Source organism: Chrysemys picta, chromosome 1 (genome assembly GCF_011386835.1).
Source record: "Chrysemys picta bellii isolate R12L10 chromosome 1, ASM1138683v2, whole genome shotgun sequence".
In the NCBI taxonomy this organism is placed as follows: Eukaryota; Metazoa; Chordata; order Testudines; family Emydidae; genus Chrysemys; species Chrysemys picta.
In genome coordinates this window covers 358268312-358286751 of record NC_088791.1, presented here as the reverse complement: position 1 = coordinate 358286751, position 18440 = coordinate 358268312, and the positions used below count along the sequence as shown (strand labels likewise).

Genomic DNA, 18440 nt, shown 5'->3' with positions numbered 1-18440 from the left:
CTTTCCCCACCTAGTGAGCCATGCACAACCCAGGGGAAACTGAGGCACCTTTCCCCACCTAGTGAGCCACGCACAACCCAGGGGAAACTGAGGCACACAATATTTATCTAAAATATGAAAAATTCCCACTGCGTCACAGCCCCCTACCCCCCAGCCCTGCTTGACCCACCCAGCACCTCCAGAGCCCCCTGCACATACCCCCCATAGACCCTGCCATGCAGAGCAGGTACAAGGAAGTGCCCCCAGGCCTGGCAACGGGCAAGGCAGCCCCCCCCCCCCCCCCGCTCACGGCCCTGCAGCCCCCGGGGGAGCAGCATTGTCCCCCTGAGCAGTGTGTAGCTGAGCATCCACCCGGGCCTGCCTTGCCCGTTCCCTGCTGGCACCCCGCTCCCGAGCCCAGCCCCCTGCCCCGCTGGCTGATGTCCCCCTTCCCCAGGTGCTGCAGGCCCAGCTGGACGCCCTGCGGCAGGGCCAGGAGAACATCCTAAGCAGCTGCACCTTCACGGAGCAGGCGCTGCACCACGGCACGGAGACGGAGGTGCTGCTGGTGAAGAAACAGATGAGCGAGCGGCTCAGCGCGCTGGCCAGCCAGGAGTTCCCCGAGCAGCCGCAGGAGAACAACCAGCTAGACTACGTGGTGGAGACGGACGGCGTCCGCAAGTCCATCCTCAACCTGGGCGTGCTCATCACCACCAGCGCCATCGCCCACAAGACGGTGGCCACGGGCGAGGGGCTGCGGCACGCGGTGGTGGGGCAGCCCTCCTCCCTCACCATCACCACCAAGGACAAGGACGGCGAGCTGGTGCGCAGCGGCAGCGCCAGCCTGCAGGCCCAGGTGACGGCCCCTGACGGCGGCCGGGCCGAGGCCGAGGTGCTAGACAACAAGAACGGCACCTACGAGCTGGTCTACACGCCGCGGCAGGAGGGCGACTTCCTGCTCTCCATCCTGCTGTACGGGCAGCCCATCCGGGGCAGCCCCTTCCGCACCAAGGCCCTCAAGGCCTGTGACGTGCCCCCCTCGCCCGACGACGTCAAGCGCCGCGTCAAGTCCCCCAGCAGCGGGCACATCCGGCAGAAGGCTGTGCGGCGCCCCTCCAGCATGTACGGCAGCGGCAAGAAGAAGGAGAACCCCATCGAGGACGAGCTCATCTTCCGCGTGGGTGAGCCCGGGGACCATTGAGAGTAGGGGCTTGCCCAGGGGTGGCACCTACAGCAGGGAGAGGGTCCTGCAGGGGGCACAGACCTCATTGGGCCTCCTCAGCCTTCCAAGACATGGCCAGGGTCTGCCCAGGGTCAGCTCGGGGTGACGCCAGGCAGGACTCTGGGGCAGCGTCTCCCCTCAGGGCACCTGTCCCAGGGCAAGGACCCTGCTCCGCTTTGGCACCTCCTGGGTCTGACCTCGGAGCGTTCAGCCCCCTGGTCACCCTGGGAGCTCCCCGCAGCGAGTCTCCCTGGGCGGGACCCCTGGGGGAGCCTCACCCCCAAAGGGCCCTGCCCCCCCCACCGCAGCCAGCCGTGACTCCCCACCCGCATGTGACACAGACGGGTTATTATCGTCGGGAACCCAGCGTAGAACAGAGCTTGGTAGCACCGAGATCAGGGACCTTTGGCAAAGTCCATTATGGGGGGCAGAGCCCTGGGACCTCGACCCGAGTCCCGAACCAGGAGACTGACTCGCTTCCAGCTGCCTGGCCTCCATCACGCCCGTTGCCCTCCTTTGTCCCTTTCCGGGTCCAGCCGGTCACCTGGGCTGCACCAACCCCCCCGGCTGCTCCTTGCAGAGGGGGAGGCCCGGCCAGCAGCTGCCAGGCTATGAGTGTCAGCCGGTCACACACGGCACAAAACGAGATTAAACTAGCCATAGGGACATAGAGGGTAACAAGAAAACGTTCTACAGACACACGAGAAGCTAGAGGAAGACCAAGCACAGGGTAGGCCAGTTACTCAGTGAGGAGGGAAGAGAATAACAGAAAACACAGCAAGGGCTGAAGTGCTAAATGCCTGTTTGGTTTCGCTTTTCACCTCATCCACTCAATGTGCAGCAGCAGTCAAAAAAGCGAACAGACTGTTGGGAATCATAAAGAAGGGGATAGATAATAAGACAGAAAATATCATATTGCCTCTATATAAATCAATGGCACGCCCACATCTTGAATACTGCGTGAGGGTGTGCTCGCCACATCTCAAAAAGGCAACAAAAATGATGAGGGGTATGGAACGGTTTCAGTATGTGGAGAAATTAATAAGTCTGGGACTTTTCAGCTTGGAAAAGAGGCGACTAAGATGGGATATGATAGAGGTCTATAAAATCATGAGTGGTATAGAAAAAGTAAACAAGGAAGTGTTATTTACTCCTCCTCATAACTCAAGAACTAGGGGTCACCAAATGAAATTAATGGGTAGCAGTTTTAAAACAAACAAAAGGAAGTATTTATTCACACAATGCACAGTCAACCTGTGGAGCTCCTTGCCAGAGGATGTTGCGAAGGCCAAGACTATAACAGAGTTCAAAAAAGAACTAGATACGTTCATGAAGGATAGGGCCATCAATGGCTATTAGCCGGGATGGGCAGGGATGGTGTCCCTAGCCTCTGTTTGCCGTATGCTGGGAATGGCCGACGGGATGGATCACTTGATGATTTCCTGTTCTGTTCATTCCCTCTGCGGCACCTGGCACTGGCCTCAGTCGCAAGACAGGACACTGGGCTGGATGGACCCTTGGTCTGACCCAGTCTGGCCGTTCGTATGGTCAAACGTTAGCAGCGATCAGATGACAAACGTAGCCAGCCTCAGTGTGAATGGGGCAGGAGCTGAGGCTAGTTCTGAGGGTAGGCAAAGAGCAAGGTAAGACTGTAGACAGGTTAGATGTTAGCAGGGCCCGATGAAACCCACCCTAGAACACTCCAGGAGCTGGCTGAAGAGATCTCCGAGCCATTGGCCGGTAGCTTGGAGAACTTCTGGAGGACCAGAAACTGGAAATGGTCAAATATAGGTGTCGGGGATCCACAGGCCGGTGCTCTGTCCCAGGTCCGGGACAGCCCCTGGCAGGGCGTCGGCCCCCTCCGGTTCACACTCGCTGGGGTCAGCCCCTCAGCTCCCCCCCAGGGACCGACCCTCAGAGCCCCCAGCCCCCGCATCACGCCGGGATCCCCCTCAGCGAGTCCCTCTGGTGGGAGCCTGGTGGGAGACTTGTCCCCAAAGGGAGCCAGGCACCCCCCCTGCCTGACTCTGCAGTGACTCTGCCGGCGGGAACAGCAGGGGGGTGCCTGGGGATCTGGACCCAGCGCAGAGTCCTGGGTTAGTGCCGGGTCAGATCAGAGCCCAGAGCCCCCCGGCCCCTCTGTAATCCCCCTCCAGGAGTGTCTCCTTGTGCCACCCATCCTTAACACCCCCCGACCCCCCTCCGCCCTTTGCTCTCCAGCTGCTCGCACCGGCTGGCTGCCTGCGGAGGGGGGCCCATCCCTGAGCATCAGTTGCTAGGTGCCAAATGTCCGGGCAGTGTCTTCTGGGCCTCTCCGTGGCCCGGGCCCCAGCCAGCCAGGCACAGTCCATCACATCAGGACCTATCTATAAAACGGGGACTAACTCAGGGAATTACAGACCAGTCAGCTTAACCTCAGTACCTGGAGAGGTAACGAAGCAATCAATCGGTTTGTAAGCATCTAGAAGATAATGAGGTGATAAGTAACAGTCAGTGTGGTGTAACTATGCGGTTCTGGCGGGACCCAACTGAGAGTGCTAATTCAGGACAAATTGCTTAAAACAGGACAGTTACAGCCCAAGGCTGGGGTTTTTCCACCTCTAAGGCAAACCAAACCAGCCAGAGAAAAAGGACTTTGGTCTCACCCCCCGGCTAACCACAAGTCACACAAGCAATTCCCTTAGACACTCCAGTTTCCCAGTATTACCACCAGTGCCACTTGTTATGGGAACAAATGGTTATGAAAACCAATACCCCATTAAGAGAAAAAAGGTTCTCCCAATCCCAAAGGACCAAGCCCCAGACCCAGGTCAATATACAAATCAGATCATACCCACAAATCACGCTGTTGCCAATCCTTTAGAGTCCAAAATCTAAAGCTTTATTCATAAAAGGAAAAAGGTATAGACGAGCGCTAGAATTGGTTAAATGGAATCAATTACATACAGTAATGGCAAAGTTCTTGGTTCAGGCTTGTAGCAGCGATAGAATAAACTGCAGGTTCAAAATCAAGTCTCTGGAACATCCCCCGCTGGGATGGGTCCTCAGTCCTTTGTTCAAAGCTTCAGTTTGTAGCAAAGTCCCTCTAGAGGTAGGAAGCAGGATTGAAGACAAGATGGAGATGAGGCATCAGCCTTATATAGTCTTTTCCAGGTGTAAGAACACCTCTTTGTCCTTACTGTGGAAAATTACAGCAAAATGGAGGCTGGAGTCACATGGGCCAGTCCCTGCATACTTTGCTGAGTTACAAGGCGTGTCTGCCTTTTCTCCATGGGTCAATTGTAGCTGATGGTCCTTAATGGGCCATCAAGCAGGCTAGGCAGAGCTAATCTCAGCTTGTCTGGGATGTCACCCAGAAGCATAGCATAAGTTTGCCATACAGACAGTATAGAGCCAATATTCATAACTTCAACTACAAAACTGATACACACATATAGACAGCATAATTATACCCAGTAAATCATAACCTTGTCTTAGACACCCCATTTGACCCCCTTTATACAAGATTTGGTGCCACTACAGGACTTTGGTTGCAACCATGTTCTATATGGTCCCAGATTATATCAATAACGTCACAAGCGTGGATTTGTCAAGAACAAATCGTGTCCTTCTCTGCCAGGGTAAGAAGCCTTGTGGCTGGGGGGAAGCGGGAGATTTGCCTAGACAAACCTCCTGTGAGGTGAGTGCGCAACTTCTTGGAAGCCGTACTCCGAGCTGCAAGGACATATCCAGATTGTACCCTGGGGAATGTGACAGCACATCGAGTGGGGTCCCGCAGGAGTCTGTCCTGGCTCTGGTGCTGTTCGATTCTTCATCAGTGATTTGGATACCGGCATAGGGAGTGCACTTACAACGTTTGTGAACAGACTGGAGAAATGGTCTCAAGTAAATAGGATGAAATTCAATAAGGACAAATGCAAAGTACTCCACTTAGGAAGGAACAATTAGATGCACACATACAGAATGGGAAATGACTGCCTAGGAAGGAGTACTGCGGAAAGGGATCTGGGGGTCAGAGTGGATAAGCTAAACAGTGTAACACTGCTGCAAAAAAAAGCAAACATCATTCTGGGATGTATTATAAGGAGTGCTGTAAGCAAGACACGAGAAGTCGTTCTTCCACTCCACGCTGATTAGGCCCCAACTGGAGTATTGTGTCCAGTTCTGGGCGCCACATTTCAGGAAGGATGTGGACAAATTGGAGAAAGTCCAGAGAAGAGCAACAAAAATGATGAAAGGTCTAGAAAGCATGCCCTATGAGGGAAGATTGAAAGGCTTGGATTTGGGTAGTCTGGAGAAGAGAAGAGAAGACTGAGAGGACACGATAAGTTTTCAAGTACATAAAAGGTTGTTACAAGGAGGAGGGAGAAGAATTGTTTTTCTTAACCTCTGAGGACAGGACAAGAAGCAATGGGCTTAAATTGCAGCAAGGGAGGTTTAGGTTGGACATTAGGAAAAACTTCCTGTCAGGGTGGCTAAGCACTGGAATAAATTGCCCAGGGAGGTTAGACAAACACCTGTCCGGGATGGTCCTGCCATGAGTGCAGGGGACTGGGCTAGACGACCTCTGGAGTCCCTCCGGTCCTACCCTGCTGTGATTCTGGGCCCGCTCCCCATACCCCTCCTGCCTGGCTGCTCCAGCTGAAGCCTCTCACCCTGTGCTCTGCCTGTAGGAAGCCGAGGCCGGGAGAAGGGGGAATTCACCAACCTGCAGGGCATCTCCACCTCCAGCTCTGGTCGCATCGTGGTGGCCGACAGCAATAACCAGTGTGTGCAGGTAGGGACTCGTCGGCTCCAGCCCCCTCCCCTGCCCTGCCCTGCCCCCCCCCCCAGCTTCTCCCCACTGACCGCCCTGCTCTGCCCCCACCAGGTCTTCTCCAACGAGGGCCAGTTCCGGCTGCGCTTCGGCGTGCGGGGCCGCTCCCCTGGGCAGCTGCAGCGCCCCACCGGCGTCACGGTCGACATGAATGGGGACATCATCATCGCCGACTACGACAACCGCTGGGTCAGCATCTTCTCCCCCGAGGGCAAGTTCAAGGTGAGAGGGCAGGGCAGAGAGTGACCAAGGGGCCGGTTAGTGCCCAGAGGGGACGGGATCGAGGGAGGGAAAGACCTGCCTGGGGCAGAGATGGTGGGTTTGGGTGTCTCCCTCCCCATGGAATGAAGGGGAGACCCTGACAGGGAGCATCTGTATACTGGGGCAAAGGAAACACTTCGAAACCCACTTCACAACTGGCCTGTGGAACTCTCTGCCACTAGGTCCCCCTGAGCCAGGAGCTGAGCAAGATGACAAATCTGAGGACCTGTCCCAGACTGAGGTGTCATTAGAGGAGGTTTGGGAACAGATTGATAAATTAGGTTTCAGAGAAGCAGCCATGTTAGTCTGTATCCGCAAAAAGAACAGGGGTACTTGTGGCACCTTAGAGACTAACAAATTTATTAGAGCATAAGCTTTCGTGGACTACAGCCCACTTCTTCGGATGCATATAGAATGGAATATATATTGAGGAGATATATATACACACATACAGAGAGCATGAACAGGTGGGAGTTGTCTTACCAACTCTGAGAGGCCAATTAAGTAAGAGGGAAAATTTTTTTTTGAAGTGATAATCAAGCTAGCCCAGTACAGACAGTTTGATAAGAAGTGTGAGAATACTTACAAGGGGAGACAGATTCAATGTTTGTAATGGCTCAGCCATTCCCAGTCCTTATTCAATCCTTTGTTGATTGTGTCTAGTTTGCATATCAATTCCAGCTCAGCAGTCTCTCGTTGAAGTCTGTTTTTGAAGTCTATTCAATGCCCCTCTGCCATGTACATTGGCCAAACCGGACAGACTCTACGCAAAAGAATTAATGGACACAAATCTGACATCAGGAATCATAATACTCGAAAACCAGTGGGAGAACACTTTAACCTGTCTGGTCATTCAATGACAGACCTGTGGGTGGCTATATTACAACAGACCTAATCACATCAGCCATACCATCAGGGGCTCGTTCACCTGCACATCTACCAATGTGATATATGCCATCATGTGCCAGCAATGCCCCTCTGCCATGTACAAAATTTTTTTTCTCTTACTTAATTGGCCTCTCAGAGTTGGTAAGACAACTCCCACCTGTTTATGCTCTCTGTATGTGTGTATATATATCTCCTCAATATATGTTCCATTCTATATGCATCCGAAGAAGTGGGCTGTAGTCCACGAAAGCTTATGCTCTAATAAATTTGTTAGTCTCTAAGGTGCCACAAGTACTCCTGTTCTTTTTATTGATAAATTAAACAGTAATAAGTCACCAGGACCAGATGGGATTCACCCAAGAGTTCTGGAGGAACTCAGATGTGAAATTGCAGAACTACTAACTGTAATCTATAACCTATTGCTTAAATCAGCTTCTGCACCAGGTGACTGGAGGATAGCTAACGTGACACCCATTTTTAAAAAGGGCTCCAGAGGTGATCCGGCAATTACAGGCCAGTAAGCCTGACTTCAGTACTGGGCAAACTGGTTGAAACTATAGTAAAGAACAAAATTGTCAGACACGGATTGGTAACTGGTTTAAAAGACAGGAAACAAAGGGTAGGAATAAATGGTCAGTTTTCAGACTGGAGGGAGGTAAATAGTGGTGTCCCCCAGGGGTCGGTTCTGGGCCCAGTCCTATTCAACATATTCATCTGGAGAAAGGGGTAAACAGTGAGGTGGCAAAAGAGCTACGAAGAGATCCCACAAAACTGGGTGACGGGGCAACAAACTGGCAGATGAAACTCAATGTTGATAAAAGTAATGCACACTGGCAAACAGAATCCCAACTAATCAGTACAAAAACTAAATCAATTTGTTAGTCTCTAAGGTGCCACAAGGGCTCCTTGTTGTTTTTACAAAAACTAATTTCCCCTTGCTAAATACTCACACCTTCTCGTCAACTGTTGAGAACAGCCCACTTCCACCTTAATTGAATTGTCTCATTAGCACTGACCCCAGCACTTGGTAAGGCAACTCCCATCTTTTCATCTACTGTGTGTATATACCTGCTACTGTATTTTCCACTCCCTGCACCTGATAAAGTGGGTTCTAGCCCACGAAAGCTTATGCCCAAATACATTTGTTAGTCTCTAAAGTGCCACAAGGACTCCTCGTTGTCTTTATAATCCCAACTATACCTATAAAATGATGGGGTCTGAGTTAGCTGTTTCCATTCAAGAAAGATCTTGGAGTCATTGTGGATAGTACTCTGAAAACATTCACTCAATGTGCAGTGGGGGTCAAAAAATCCAACAGAATGTTGGGAATCATTAAGAAAGGGATAGATAAGAAGACAGAAAATATCATATTGCTGCTATATAAATTCATGGTACGCCCACATCTTGAATACTGTGTGCAGATGTGGTCGCCCCATCTCAAAAAAGATATATTGGAATTGGAAAAGATACAGAGAAGGGCAACAAAAATGATGAGGGGTATGGAACGGCTTCCGTGTGAGGGGAGATTAATAAGACTGGGACTTTCAGCTTGGAAAAGAGACACGTAAGGGGGGATATAATAGAGGTCTATAAAATCATGGCTGGTGTGGAGAAAGTCAATAAGGAAGTGTTATTTACTCCTTCTTATAACACAAGAACTAGGGGTCACCAAATGAAATTAATAGGCAGCAGGTTTAAAACAAACAAAAGGAAGTATTTTTTCACACAATGCACAGTCAACCTGTAGAACTCCTTGCCAGAGGATGTTGTGAAGGCCAAGACCGTAACAGGGTTCAAAAAAGAACTAGGTAAGTTCATGGAGGATAGGTCCATCAATGGCTATTAGCCAGGATGCGCGGGGATGGTACCTCTGTTGGCCAGAAGCTGGGAATGGGCGACAGGGGATGGATCACTTGATGATTCCCTGTTCTGTTCATTCCCTCTGGGGCACCTGGCATTGGCCACTGTCGGAAGACAGGATACTGGGCTAGATGGATCTTTGCTCTGACCCAGTATAGCCGTTCTTGTGCCCCGTAACGAGCCCGCAGAGCAACACCCGAGGGGTTGAATAGCGGGGTCTAGCCCCCAGCCCGGGGGCCCTTCCGCAGGGACAGGTTATTGGGGACATGCCAGCCCTGGGGGCTGGAGGCTGTTCCCATTCCAGACGCGGGGCTGGGTGGAGGGAGGCAGGATTCCTACAGGTTCCAGCCCCCAGGCCACGTGATCCAATGTCCTGCTCCCTGCCGCTGCAGACGAAGATCGGGGCTGGGCGGCTGATGGGCCCCAAGGGCGTGGCCGTGGACCGCAATGGCCACATCATCGTGGTGGACAACAAGGCCTGCTGCGTCTTCATCTTCCAGTCCAACGGGAAGCTGGTGACCAAGTTTGGTGGCCGCGGGACGGCGGAGCGGCAGTTTGCAGGTACCCTCGATGGTAATACCGCGACCTGCAGGTCCTTACTACTGCATGCCTTTGGCTTGCTGCTGGCCAGCCTGGTGAGTTCGGGAACCACCTTCACTCCGCTGGGCTGCAGGGTGCTTGGACAGGCAGCGCACCTTCGTGGCCTCAGTGCGAGACTGGGGGCCAGGACTCCTGGGTTCTCTCCTGTCTGGGAGGGGAGTGGGGCTGGTGGGTTAGAGCAGGGGGTGGGAGCCAGGACTCCTGGGTTCTATCTGAGCTGGGATGGGAGTGGGGTCTGGTGGGTTGGGTTGGGTTAGGGTGGCGGGGCAGGTTCTATTCTGGTTGGGGAGGGTAGTGGGGTCTAGTGGTTAGAGCAGGAGGGGACCAGAAGCCAGCTGGGAGGGGAGTGGATGCTAGTGGTTAGAGCAGGGGGGGCTGGGAGCCAGGACTCCTGGGTTCTCTCCTGGCTCTGGGATGGGAGTGAGGTCTAGTGGTTAGAGCAGGAGGGGACCAGGAGCCAGGACTCCTGGGTTCTCTCCCAGCTGGAAGGGGAGTGGGGTCTGATGGTTAGAGCAGGAGGGGGCTGGGAGCCTGGACTCCTGGGTTCTTTTCTCTCTTTTCTCAGCACTTCTCCTCTGAATGGCTGTGATGCCCTTCCCGGCTGGTGTTTCCTGCTGAGGTCTCTCCCTCTCTAATGGGTCTGGCAGCTGCTGTGGTCACTAACTGCCCCTCCCCACACGCCCACCCCAGGGCCCAGGCTCACCAGCTGCTCTGACAGCATTCACCGCGCATTAACCTCCGCTGCCCAGGCGTGTGGCCCTCCCTGCCCCATCCCCAGGAGAGCTGGCAGACCTGCCCCGCCACGAGGCAGGCTCTCGTTCCCCCTGCCCCGCGAGCGGAGCCCACTCCAGCCCCGTGCGCTGAGGCAGGTTCAGGGGTTTCCTTCTCTCCTCCCAGGGCCCCACTTCGTCGCTGTTAACAACAAGAACGAGATCGTGGTGACCGACTTCCACAACCACTCGGTGAAGGTGAGTCGGGCCCTGGCCCTGACCTGGGCTCTGCCCGTGCCCCGGCAACTAGCCACAGAGTGGGCCCTGGGAGGGACCCTTCAGCGGGCCAGACCCCGGGGTTCTGTTCTCCCTCTCCACACGGCGCCTCAGCGCCCCAGAGACTGACCCCCTGCGCTCTGGCCACCTGCGTCTCGGCTGAGCTCTGCCCAGCGCGTCCAGCCGTGACGGGTCCCGGGGGGCCATGTCCTGCCGCCGCGTCCAGCTGGGAGCCGCAGTGCTCCCCCCCCCCCGTCCCCCACAGCTGGGAGCCCCGCAGCTCAGGGCAGTGCCGGGTTCGTCAGTCCCCGGCCTCAGCATGGGGTGTCCTTGGGGAGCCCAGAGCACAGCGGTTACAAGGTCGCCACCAAGCTTGTCTGCTGTGGAGTGTGGAGTTGGCCTCTCCCTCGCTGCCCGTTCCCCGGCGCCAGCCCGGCCCCCCTCAGCCTGCCCGAGTCCCATGCTCCGGGGGCTTCCCAGCCCGTGGCAGCCCTCCGTCGAGCCAGCGCCTCCTCCAGGTTCCAGCTCTGTCCCAGCGCGGCTCGTAGCCCTCCTCCCAGCTGGGCGGGTCCCTGCCAGCCCAGCACTGGGTCAGGGGCTGGCGGGGTGACGAGCCCCTCCCCACCCAGGTGTACAGCGCCGACGGCGAGTTCCTCTTCAAGTTCGGCTCCCACGGGGAGGGGAACGGGCAGTTCAACGCCCCCACCGGTGTGGCCGTGGACTCCAACGGCAACATTATCGTGGCCGACTGGGGCAACAGCCGGATCCAGGTAGGCAGCGAGGGCCGGGACCTACCGGGGGGCCCTGGGAGCCTGCCGGGCTGGCGGTTCCTCCCCTTCCCACACACATTGGCATTCCTGTCTCCAGCATTAGAGAAATGGGACTCTAAGCGCCCGGCCACATTGTGTCTGGTGGCAGTACGTTCCGCAGGCTCGTCACACCTAGAGCGGGAGGGGATTTCCCTGGTCCATGAGACCATCCCCAGGGCTGCCCAACTTCTGACTGGCACTGGTGGGTAGCGATCTGGGCCGTGGCGCAGACCTCCCGCGGGCCTGGCACTGTGATGGGTGGGGCAGGGGCCCAGGTTGTTCCGGGGGTGGGGAGACCCTGTTGGGGGGCGGTGCCACGGCTCTGCAGTAAATAACAACCACACTGGGTCAGAGCAAAGGTCCATCTAGCCCAGTATCCTGTCTTCCGACAGCGGCCAATGCCAGGTGCCCCAGAGGGAATGAACAGAACAGGGAATCATCAAGTGATCCATCCCCTGTCGCCCATTCCCAGCTTCTGGCAAACAGAGGCTAGGGACACCATTCCTGCCCATCCTGGCTAACAGCCATTGATGGACCTATCCCCCCATGTACTTACCTAGTTCTTTTTTGACCCCTGTTATAGTCTTGGCCTTCACCACATCCTTTGGCAGGGAGTTCCACGGGTTGATTGTGTGTTGTGTGAAAAAATAATTCCTTTTGTATGTATTACACCTGCTGCCTATTAATTTCATTTGGTGACCCCTAGTTCTTGCATTATGAGAAGGAGTAAATAACACTTCCTTATTGACTTTCTCCACACCAATCATGATTTTATAGACCTCTATCATAGCCCCCCTTAGTCATCTCTTTTCCAAGCTGAAAAGTTCCAGTCTTATTCATCTCTCCTCATTGGGAGCCGTTCCATACCCCTAATAATATTTGTTGCCTTTTTCTGAACGTTTTCCAATTCCAATAGATCTTTTATGAGATGGGGCGACCACGTCTGCACACAGTATTCAAGATGTGGGTGTGCCATGGATTTATATAGAGGCAATATATTTTCTGTCTTATCTCTCCCTTTCCTAATGATTCCCAACATTCTGTTCGCTTTTTTGACGCCGCTGCACATTGAGTGGATGTTTTCAGAGAACTAGCCACAGTGACTCCAAGATCTTTCTTGAGTGGTAACAGCTAATTTAGACCCCATCATTGTATATGGGATTATGTTTTCCAATGTGCATTACTTTGGATTTATCAACGTTGAATTTCATCTGTCACTTTGTTGCCCAGTCACCCAGTTTTGTGAGATCCTTTTGTAGCTCTTCGCAACCTGTCTGGGCCTTAACTATCTTGAGTAGTTTTGTATCATCTTTAAATTTTGCCACATCACTGTTTACTAGGGCTGTCAAGCGATTAAAAACACTAATTGCGATTAATCACACTGTTAATAATAGAATTCAATTTATTTAAATATTTATGGATGTTTTCTACATTTTTATACAGTGCTCACTTTATATTTATTTTTGATTACAAATATTTGCAGTGTAAAAAAACAAGAAATAGTATTTTTTCAATTCCCCATTACAAGTACTGTAGTGCAATTTCTTTATCCTGAAAGTTGAACTTACAAACGTAGAATTATGTACAAAAATAACTGCATTCAAAAATAAAACAATGTAAAACTTTAGAGCCTACAAATCCACTTAGTCCTACTTCTTGGTCAGCCAATCGCTCAGACAAACAAGGTTGGTTACAATTTGCAGAAGATAACGCTGCCCGCTTCTGGCTTACAATGTCACTGAAAGTGAGAACAGGCATTCGCATGGCACTGTTGTAGCTGTCGTTGCAAGATATTTACGTGCCAGATGCGCTAAAGATTCTTATGTCCCTTCATGCTTCAACCACCATTCCAGGGGACATGTTTCCGTGCTGGTAACAGGTTCTGCTCGATAACGATCCAAAGCAGAGCAGACCGACACATGTTCATTTTCATCATCTGAGTCAGATGCCACCAGCAGAAGGTTGATTTTCTTTTTTGGTGGTTCGGATTCTGTAGTTTTCTCATTGGAGTGTTGCTCTTTTAAGACTTTTGAAAGCATGCTCCACACCCCGTCACAATCCGATTTCGGATGGCACTTCAGATTCTTAAACCTTGGGTAGAGTGCTGTAGCTATCTTTTTAGAAATCTCACGTTGGTACCTTCTTTGCATTTTGTCAAATCTGCAGTGAAAGTGTTCTTAAAACGAACAGACCGGTCAGCCTCACCTCAGTCCCTTGAAAAATCATGGAGCAGGTCCTCAAGGAAACCATTTTGAAGCACTTGGAGGAGAGGAAAGTGATCAGGAACAGTCAACATGGATTCACCAAGGGCAAGTCATGCCTGACCAACCTGATTGCCTTCTATGATGAGATAACTGGCTCTGTGGATATGGGGATAGCGGTGGACATGATATATCTTGACTTTAGCATAGCTTTTGATACATTCTCCCACAGTATTCTTGCCAGTAAGTTAAAAAAGTATGGATTGGAAGAATGGACTATAAGGTGAATAGAAAGCTGGCTAGATTGTTGGGCTCAACGGGCAGTGATCATGGCTTGATGTGTAGCTGGCAGTCGGTATCAAGCGGAGTGCCCCAAGGGTCGGTCCTGGGGCTGTTTTTGTTCAATATCTTTATCAATGATATGGATGATGGGATGAATTGCACCCTCAGGAATTTCATAGATGACACTAAGCTGGGGGGAGAGGTAGATACGCGGGAGGATAGGGATAGGGTCCAGAGTGACCTAGACAAATTGGAGGATTGGGCTAAAATAAATTCTGTGAGGTTCAACAAGGACAAGTGCAGAGTCCTGCACTTAGGAAGGAAGAATCCCATGCACTGCTACAGGCTGGGGACTGACTGGCTAAGCGGCAGTTCTGCAGAAAAGGACCTGGGGAATTACAGTGGACGAGAAGCTGGATATGAGTCAGCAGTGTGCTCTTGTTGCCAAGAAGGCTAACAGCATTTTGGGCTGTATAAGTAGGAGCGTTGCCAGCAGATCGAGGGACGTGATTGTTCCCCTCTATTTGGCACTGGTGAGGCCTCATCTGGAGTACTGTGTCCAGTTTTGGGCCCCACACTACAAGAAGGATGTGGAAAAATTGGAAAGAGTCCAGCAGAGGGCAACAAAAATGATTAGGGGGCTGGAGCACATGACTTAGGAGGAGAGGCTGAGGGAACTGGGATTGTTTAGTCTGCAGAAGAGAAGAGTGAGGGGGGATTTGATAGCTGCTTTCAACTACCTGAAGGGGGGTTCCAAAGAGGATGGATCTAGACTGTTCTCAGTGGTACCTGATGACAGAACAAGGAGCAATGGTCTCAAGTTGCAGTGGGGGAGGTTTAGGTTGGATATTAGGAAACACTATTTCATTGGGAGGGTGGTGAAGCACTGGAATGCTTTACCTAGGGAGGTGGTGGAATCTCCTTCCTTAGAGGTTTTTAAGGTCAGGCTTGACAAAGCCCTGGCTGGGATGATTTAGTTGGGAATTGGTCCTGCTTTGAGCAGGGGGTTGGACTAGATGACCTCCTGAGGTCCCTTCCAACCCTGATATTCTATGATTCTATGTGCTGGGTCATTATCTGAGACTGCTATAACATGAAATATCGAATCATAGAATATCAGGGTTGGAAGGGACCTCAGGAGATCATCTAGTCCAACCCCCTGCTCAAAGCAGGACCAATTCCCAACTAAATCATCCCAGTAGAATCTGGGTAAAACAGAGCAGGAGACATACAGTTCTCCCCCAAGGAGTTCAGTCACAAATTTAATTAATGGATTTTTTTTTTTTAATGAGCACCATCAGCATGGAAGCATGTTCTCTGGAATGGTGGCCGAAGTATACAGGGGCATACAAATGTTTAATATATCTAGCACGTAAATACCTTGCAATGCCGGCTACAAAAGTCCCATGCGAACGCCTGTTTGCACTTTCAGGTGACATTTATCAGAGGGGTAGCCGTGTTAGTCTGAATCTGTAAAAAGCAACAGAGGGTCCTGTGGCACCTTTAAGACTAACAGAAGTATTAGGAGCATAAGCTTTCGTGGGTAAGAACCTCACTTCTTGCATCTGAAGAAGTGAGGTTCTTACCCACGAAGGCTTATGCTCCCAATACTTCTGTTAGTCTTAAAGGTGCCACAGGACCCTCAGGTGACATTGTAAGCAAAAAGCGGGCAGCATTATCTCCCACAAAAGTGAACACACTTGTTTGTCTTAGCGATTGGCTCAACAAGAAGTTGGCCTAAGTGGACTTGTAGGCTCTAAAGTTTTGTTGTTTTGTTTTTGAGTGCAGTTATGTAACAAAAAAAATCTACATTTGTAAATTGCACTTTCATGATAAAGGGCATAAGAATGGCCATACTGGGTCAGATCAAAGATCCATCTAGCCCAGTGTCCTGCCTACCAACAGTGGCCAGTGCCAGGTGCCCCAGAGGGAATGAACAGAACAGGTAATGATCGAGTGATCCATCCCCTGTCGCCCATTGCCAGCTTCTGGCAAACAGAGGTGAGGGACACCATCCCTAAAGAGAATGCACTACAGTACTTGTATGAGGTGAATTGAAAAATATATTTTTTTATTGTATTCACAGTGCAAATATTTGTAATAAAAAATAATATAAAGTGAGCACTGTACACTCTGTATTCTGTGTTGTAATTGAAATCAATATATTTGAAAATGTAGAAAAACATCCAAAAATATTTAATAAATTTCAATTGGTATTCTGTTGTTTAACAGTGTGCTTAAAGCTGCGATTAAGCACGATTAATTTTTTTAATCGCGATTAATTTTTTTAGTTAATCGCGTGAGTTAACTGCGATTAATCAAGAGCCCTACTGTTTACCCCTTTTTCCAAATCATTTATGAATATGTTGAATAGGACTGGTCCCAGAACAGGCCCCTTGGGGACACCTCTATTTACCTCTCTCCATTCTGAAAACTGACCATTTATTCCTACCCTTTGTTTCCTATCATAGAATCATAGAATATCAGGGTTGGAAGGGACCTCAAGAGGTCATCTAGTCCAACCCCCTGCTCAAAGCAGGACCAATTCCCAGCTAAATCATCCCAGCCAGGGCTTTGTCAAGCTGGGCCTTAAAAACCTCCAAGGAAGGAGATTCCACCACCTCCCTAGGGAACCCATTCCAGTGCTTCACCACCCTCCTAGTGAAATAGTTTTTCCTAATATTCAACCTAGACCTCCCCCACTGCAACTTGAGACCATTGCTCCTTGTTCTGTCATCTGCCACCACTGAGAACAGCCGAGCTCCATCCTCTTTGGAACCCCCCTTCAGGTAGTTGAAGGCTGCTATCAAATCCCCCCTCATTCTTCTCTTCTGGAGACTAAACAATCCCAGTTCCCTCAGCCTCTCATCCTAAGTCATGTGCTCCAGACCTCTAATCATTTTTGTTGCCCTCCGCTGGACTCTTTCCAATTTTTCCACATCTCTCTTGTAGTGTGGGGCCCAAAACTGGACACAGTATTCCAGATGAGGCCTCACCAATGTCGAATAGAGGGGAACGATCACGTCCCTCGATCTGCTGGCAATGCCCCTACTTATACAGCCCAAAATGCCATTAGCCTTCTTGGCAACAAGGGCACACTGTTGACTCATATCCAGCTTCTCGTCCACTGTGACCCCTAGGTCCTTTTCAGCAGAACTGCTACCTAGCCATTCGGTCCCTAGTCTGTAGCAGTGCATAGGATTCTTCCGTCCTAAGTGCAGGACTCTGCACTTGTCCTTGTTGAACCTCATCAGGTTTTTTTTGGCCTAATCCTCTAATTTGTCTAGGTCCCTCTGTATCCGATCCCTACCCTCTAGTGTATCTACCACGCCTCCCAGTTTAGTGTCATCTGCAAACTTGCTGAGAATGCAGTCCACGCCATCCTCCAGATCATTAATAAAGATATTAAACAAAACCGGCCCCAGGACTGACCCTTGGGGCACTCCGCTTGAAACTGGCTGCCAACTAGACATGGAGCCATTGATCACTACCCGTTGAGCCCGACAATCTAGCCAGCTTTCTATCCACCTAACAGTCCATTCATCCAGCACATACTTCTTTAACTTGGCGGCAAGAATACTGTGGGAGACCGTATCAAAAGCTTTTCTAAAGTCAAGGAATAACACATCCACTGCTTTCCCCTCATCCACAGAGCCAGTTATCTCATCATAGAAAGCAATTAGGTTAGTCAGGCACGACTTCCCCTTGGTGAATCCATGCTGACTGTTCCTGATCACTTTCCTCTCCTCTAAATGTTTCATAATTGATTCCTTGAGGACCTGCTCCATGATTTTTCCAGGGACTGAGGTGAGGCTGACTGGCCTGTAGTTCCCCGGATCCTCCTCCTTCCCTTTTTTAAAGATGGGCACTACATTAGCCTTTTTCCATTCATCGGGACCTCCCCCGATCACCATGAGTTTTCAAAAATAATGGCCAAGGGCCCTGCAATCTCATCCACCAACTCCTTTAGCACCGTCGGATGCAGTGCATCCGGCCCCATGGACTTGTGCACGTCCAGTTTTTCTAAATAGTCCCGAACCACTTCTTTCTCCACACAGGGCTGGTCACCTTCTCCCCATATTGTGCTGCCCAGTGCAGCAGTCTGGGAGCTGACCTTGTTCGTGAAGACAGAGGCAAAAAAAGCATTGAGTACATTAGCTTTTTCCACATTCTCGGTCACTAGGTTGCCTCCCTCATTCAGTAAGGGGCCCACACTTTCCTTGACTTTCTTCTTGTTGCTAACATACCGAAGAAACCCTTTTTGTTACTCTTAACATCTCTTGCTAACTGCAACTCCAAGTGTGATTTGGCCTTCCTGATTTCACTCCTGCATGCCTGAGCAATATTTTTATACTCCTCCCTGGTCATTTGTCCAATCTTCCACTTCTTGTAAGCTTCTTTTTTGTGTTTAAGATCAGCAAGGATTTCACTGTTTAGTCAAGCTGGTCGCCTGCCATATTTACTATTCTTTCTACACGTCGGGATGGTTTGTTCCTGCAACCTCAATAAGGATTCTTTAAAATACAGCCAGCTCTC

General features: G+C 51.1%; 1 protein-coding gene across 1 annotated transcript in view; it reads left to right on the top strand.

Annotated features, from left to right (window-relative positions):
- The window catches only part of TRIM3 (tripartite motif containing 3), a 48505-nt gene that overhangs the window by 23285 nt on the left and 6780 nt on the right, over window positions 1-18440 (top strand). The window contains 6 exon segments of the mRNA XM_065581935.1: window positions 437-1160; window positions 5875-5978; window positions 6072-6239; window positions 9419-9587; window positions 10524-10594; window positions 11242-11382. Of these exon segments, the coding sequence (XP_065438007.1) occupies window positions 437-1160; window positions 5875-5978; window positions 6072-6239; window positions 9419-9587; window positions 10524-10594; window positions 11242-11382 (1377 nt within the window).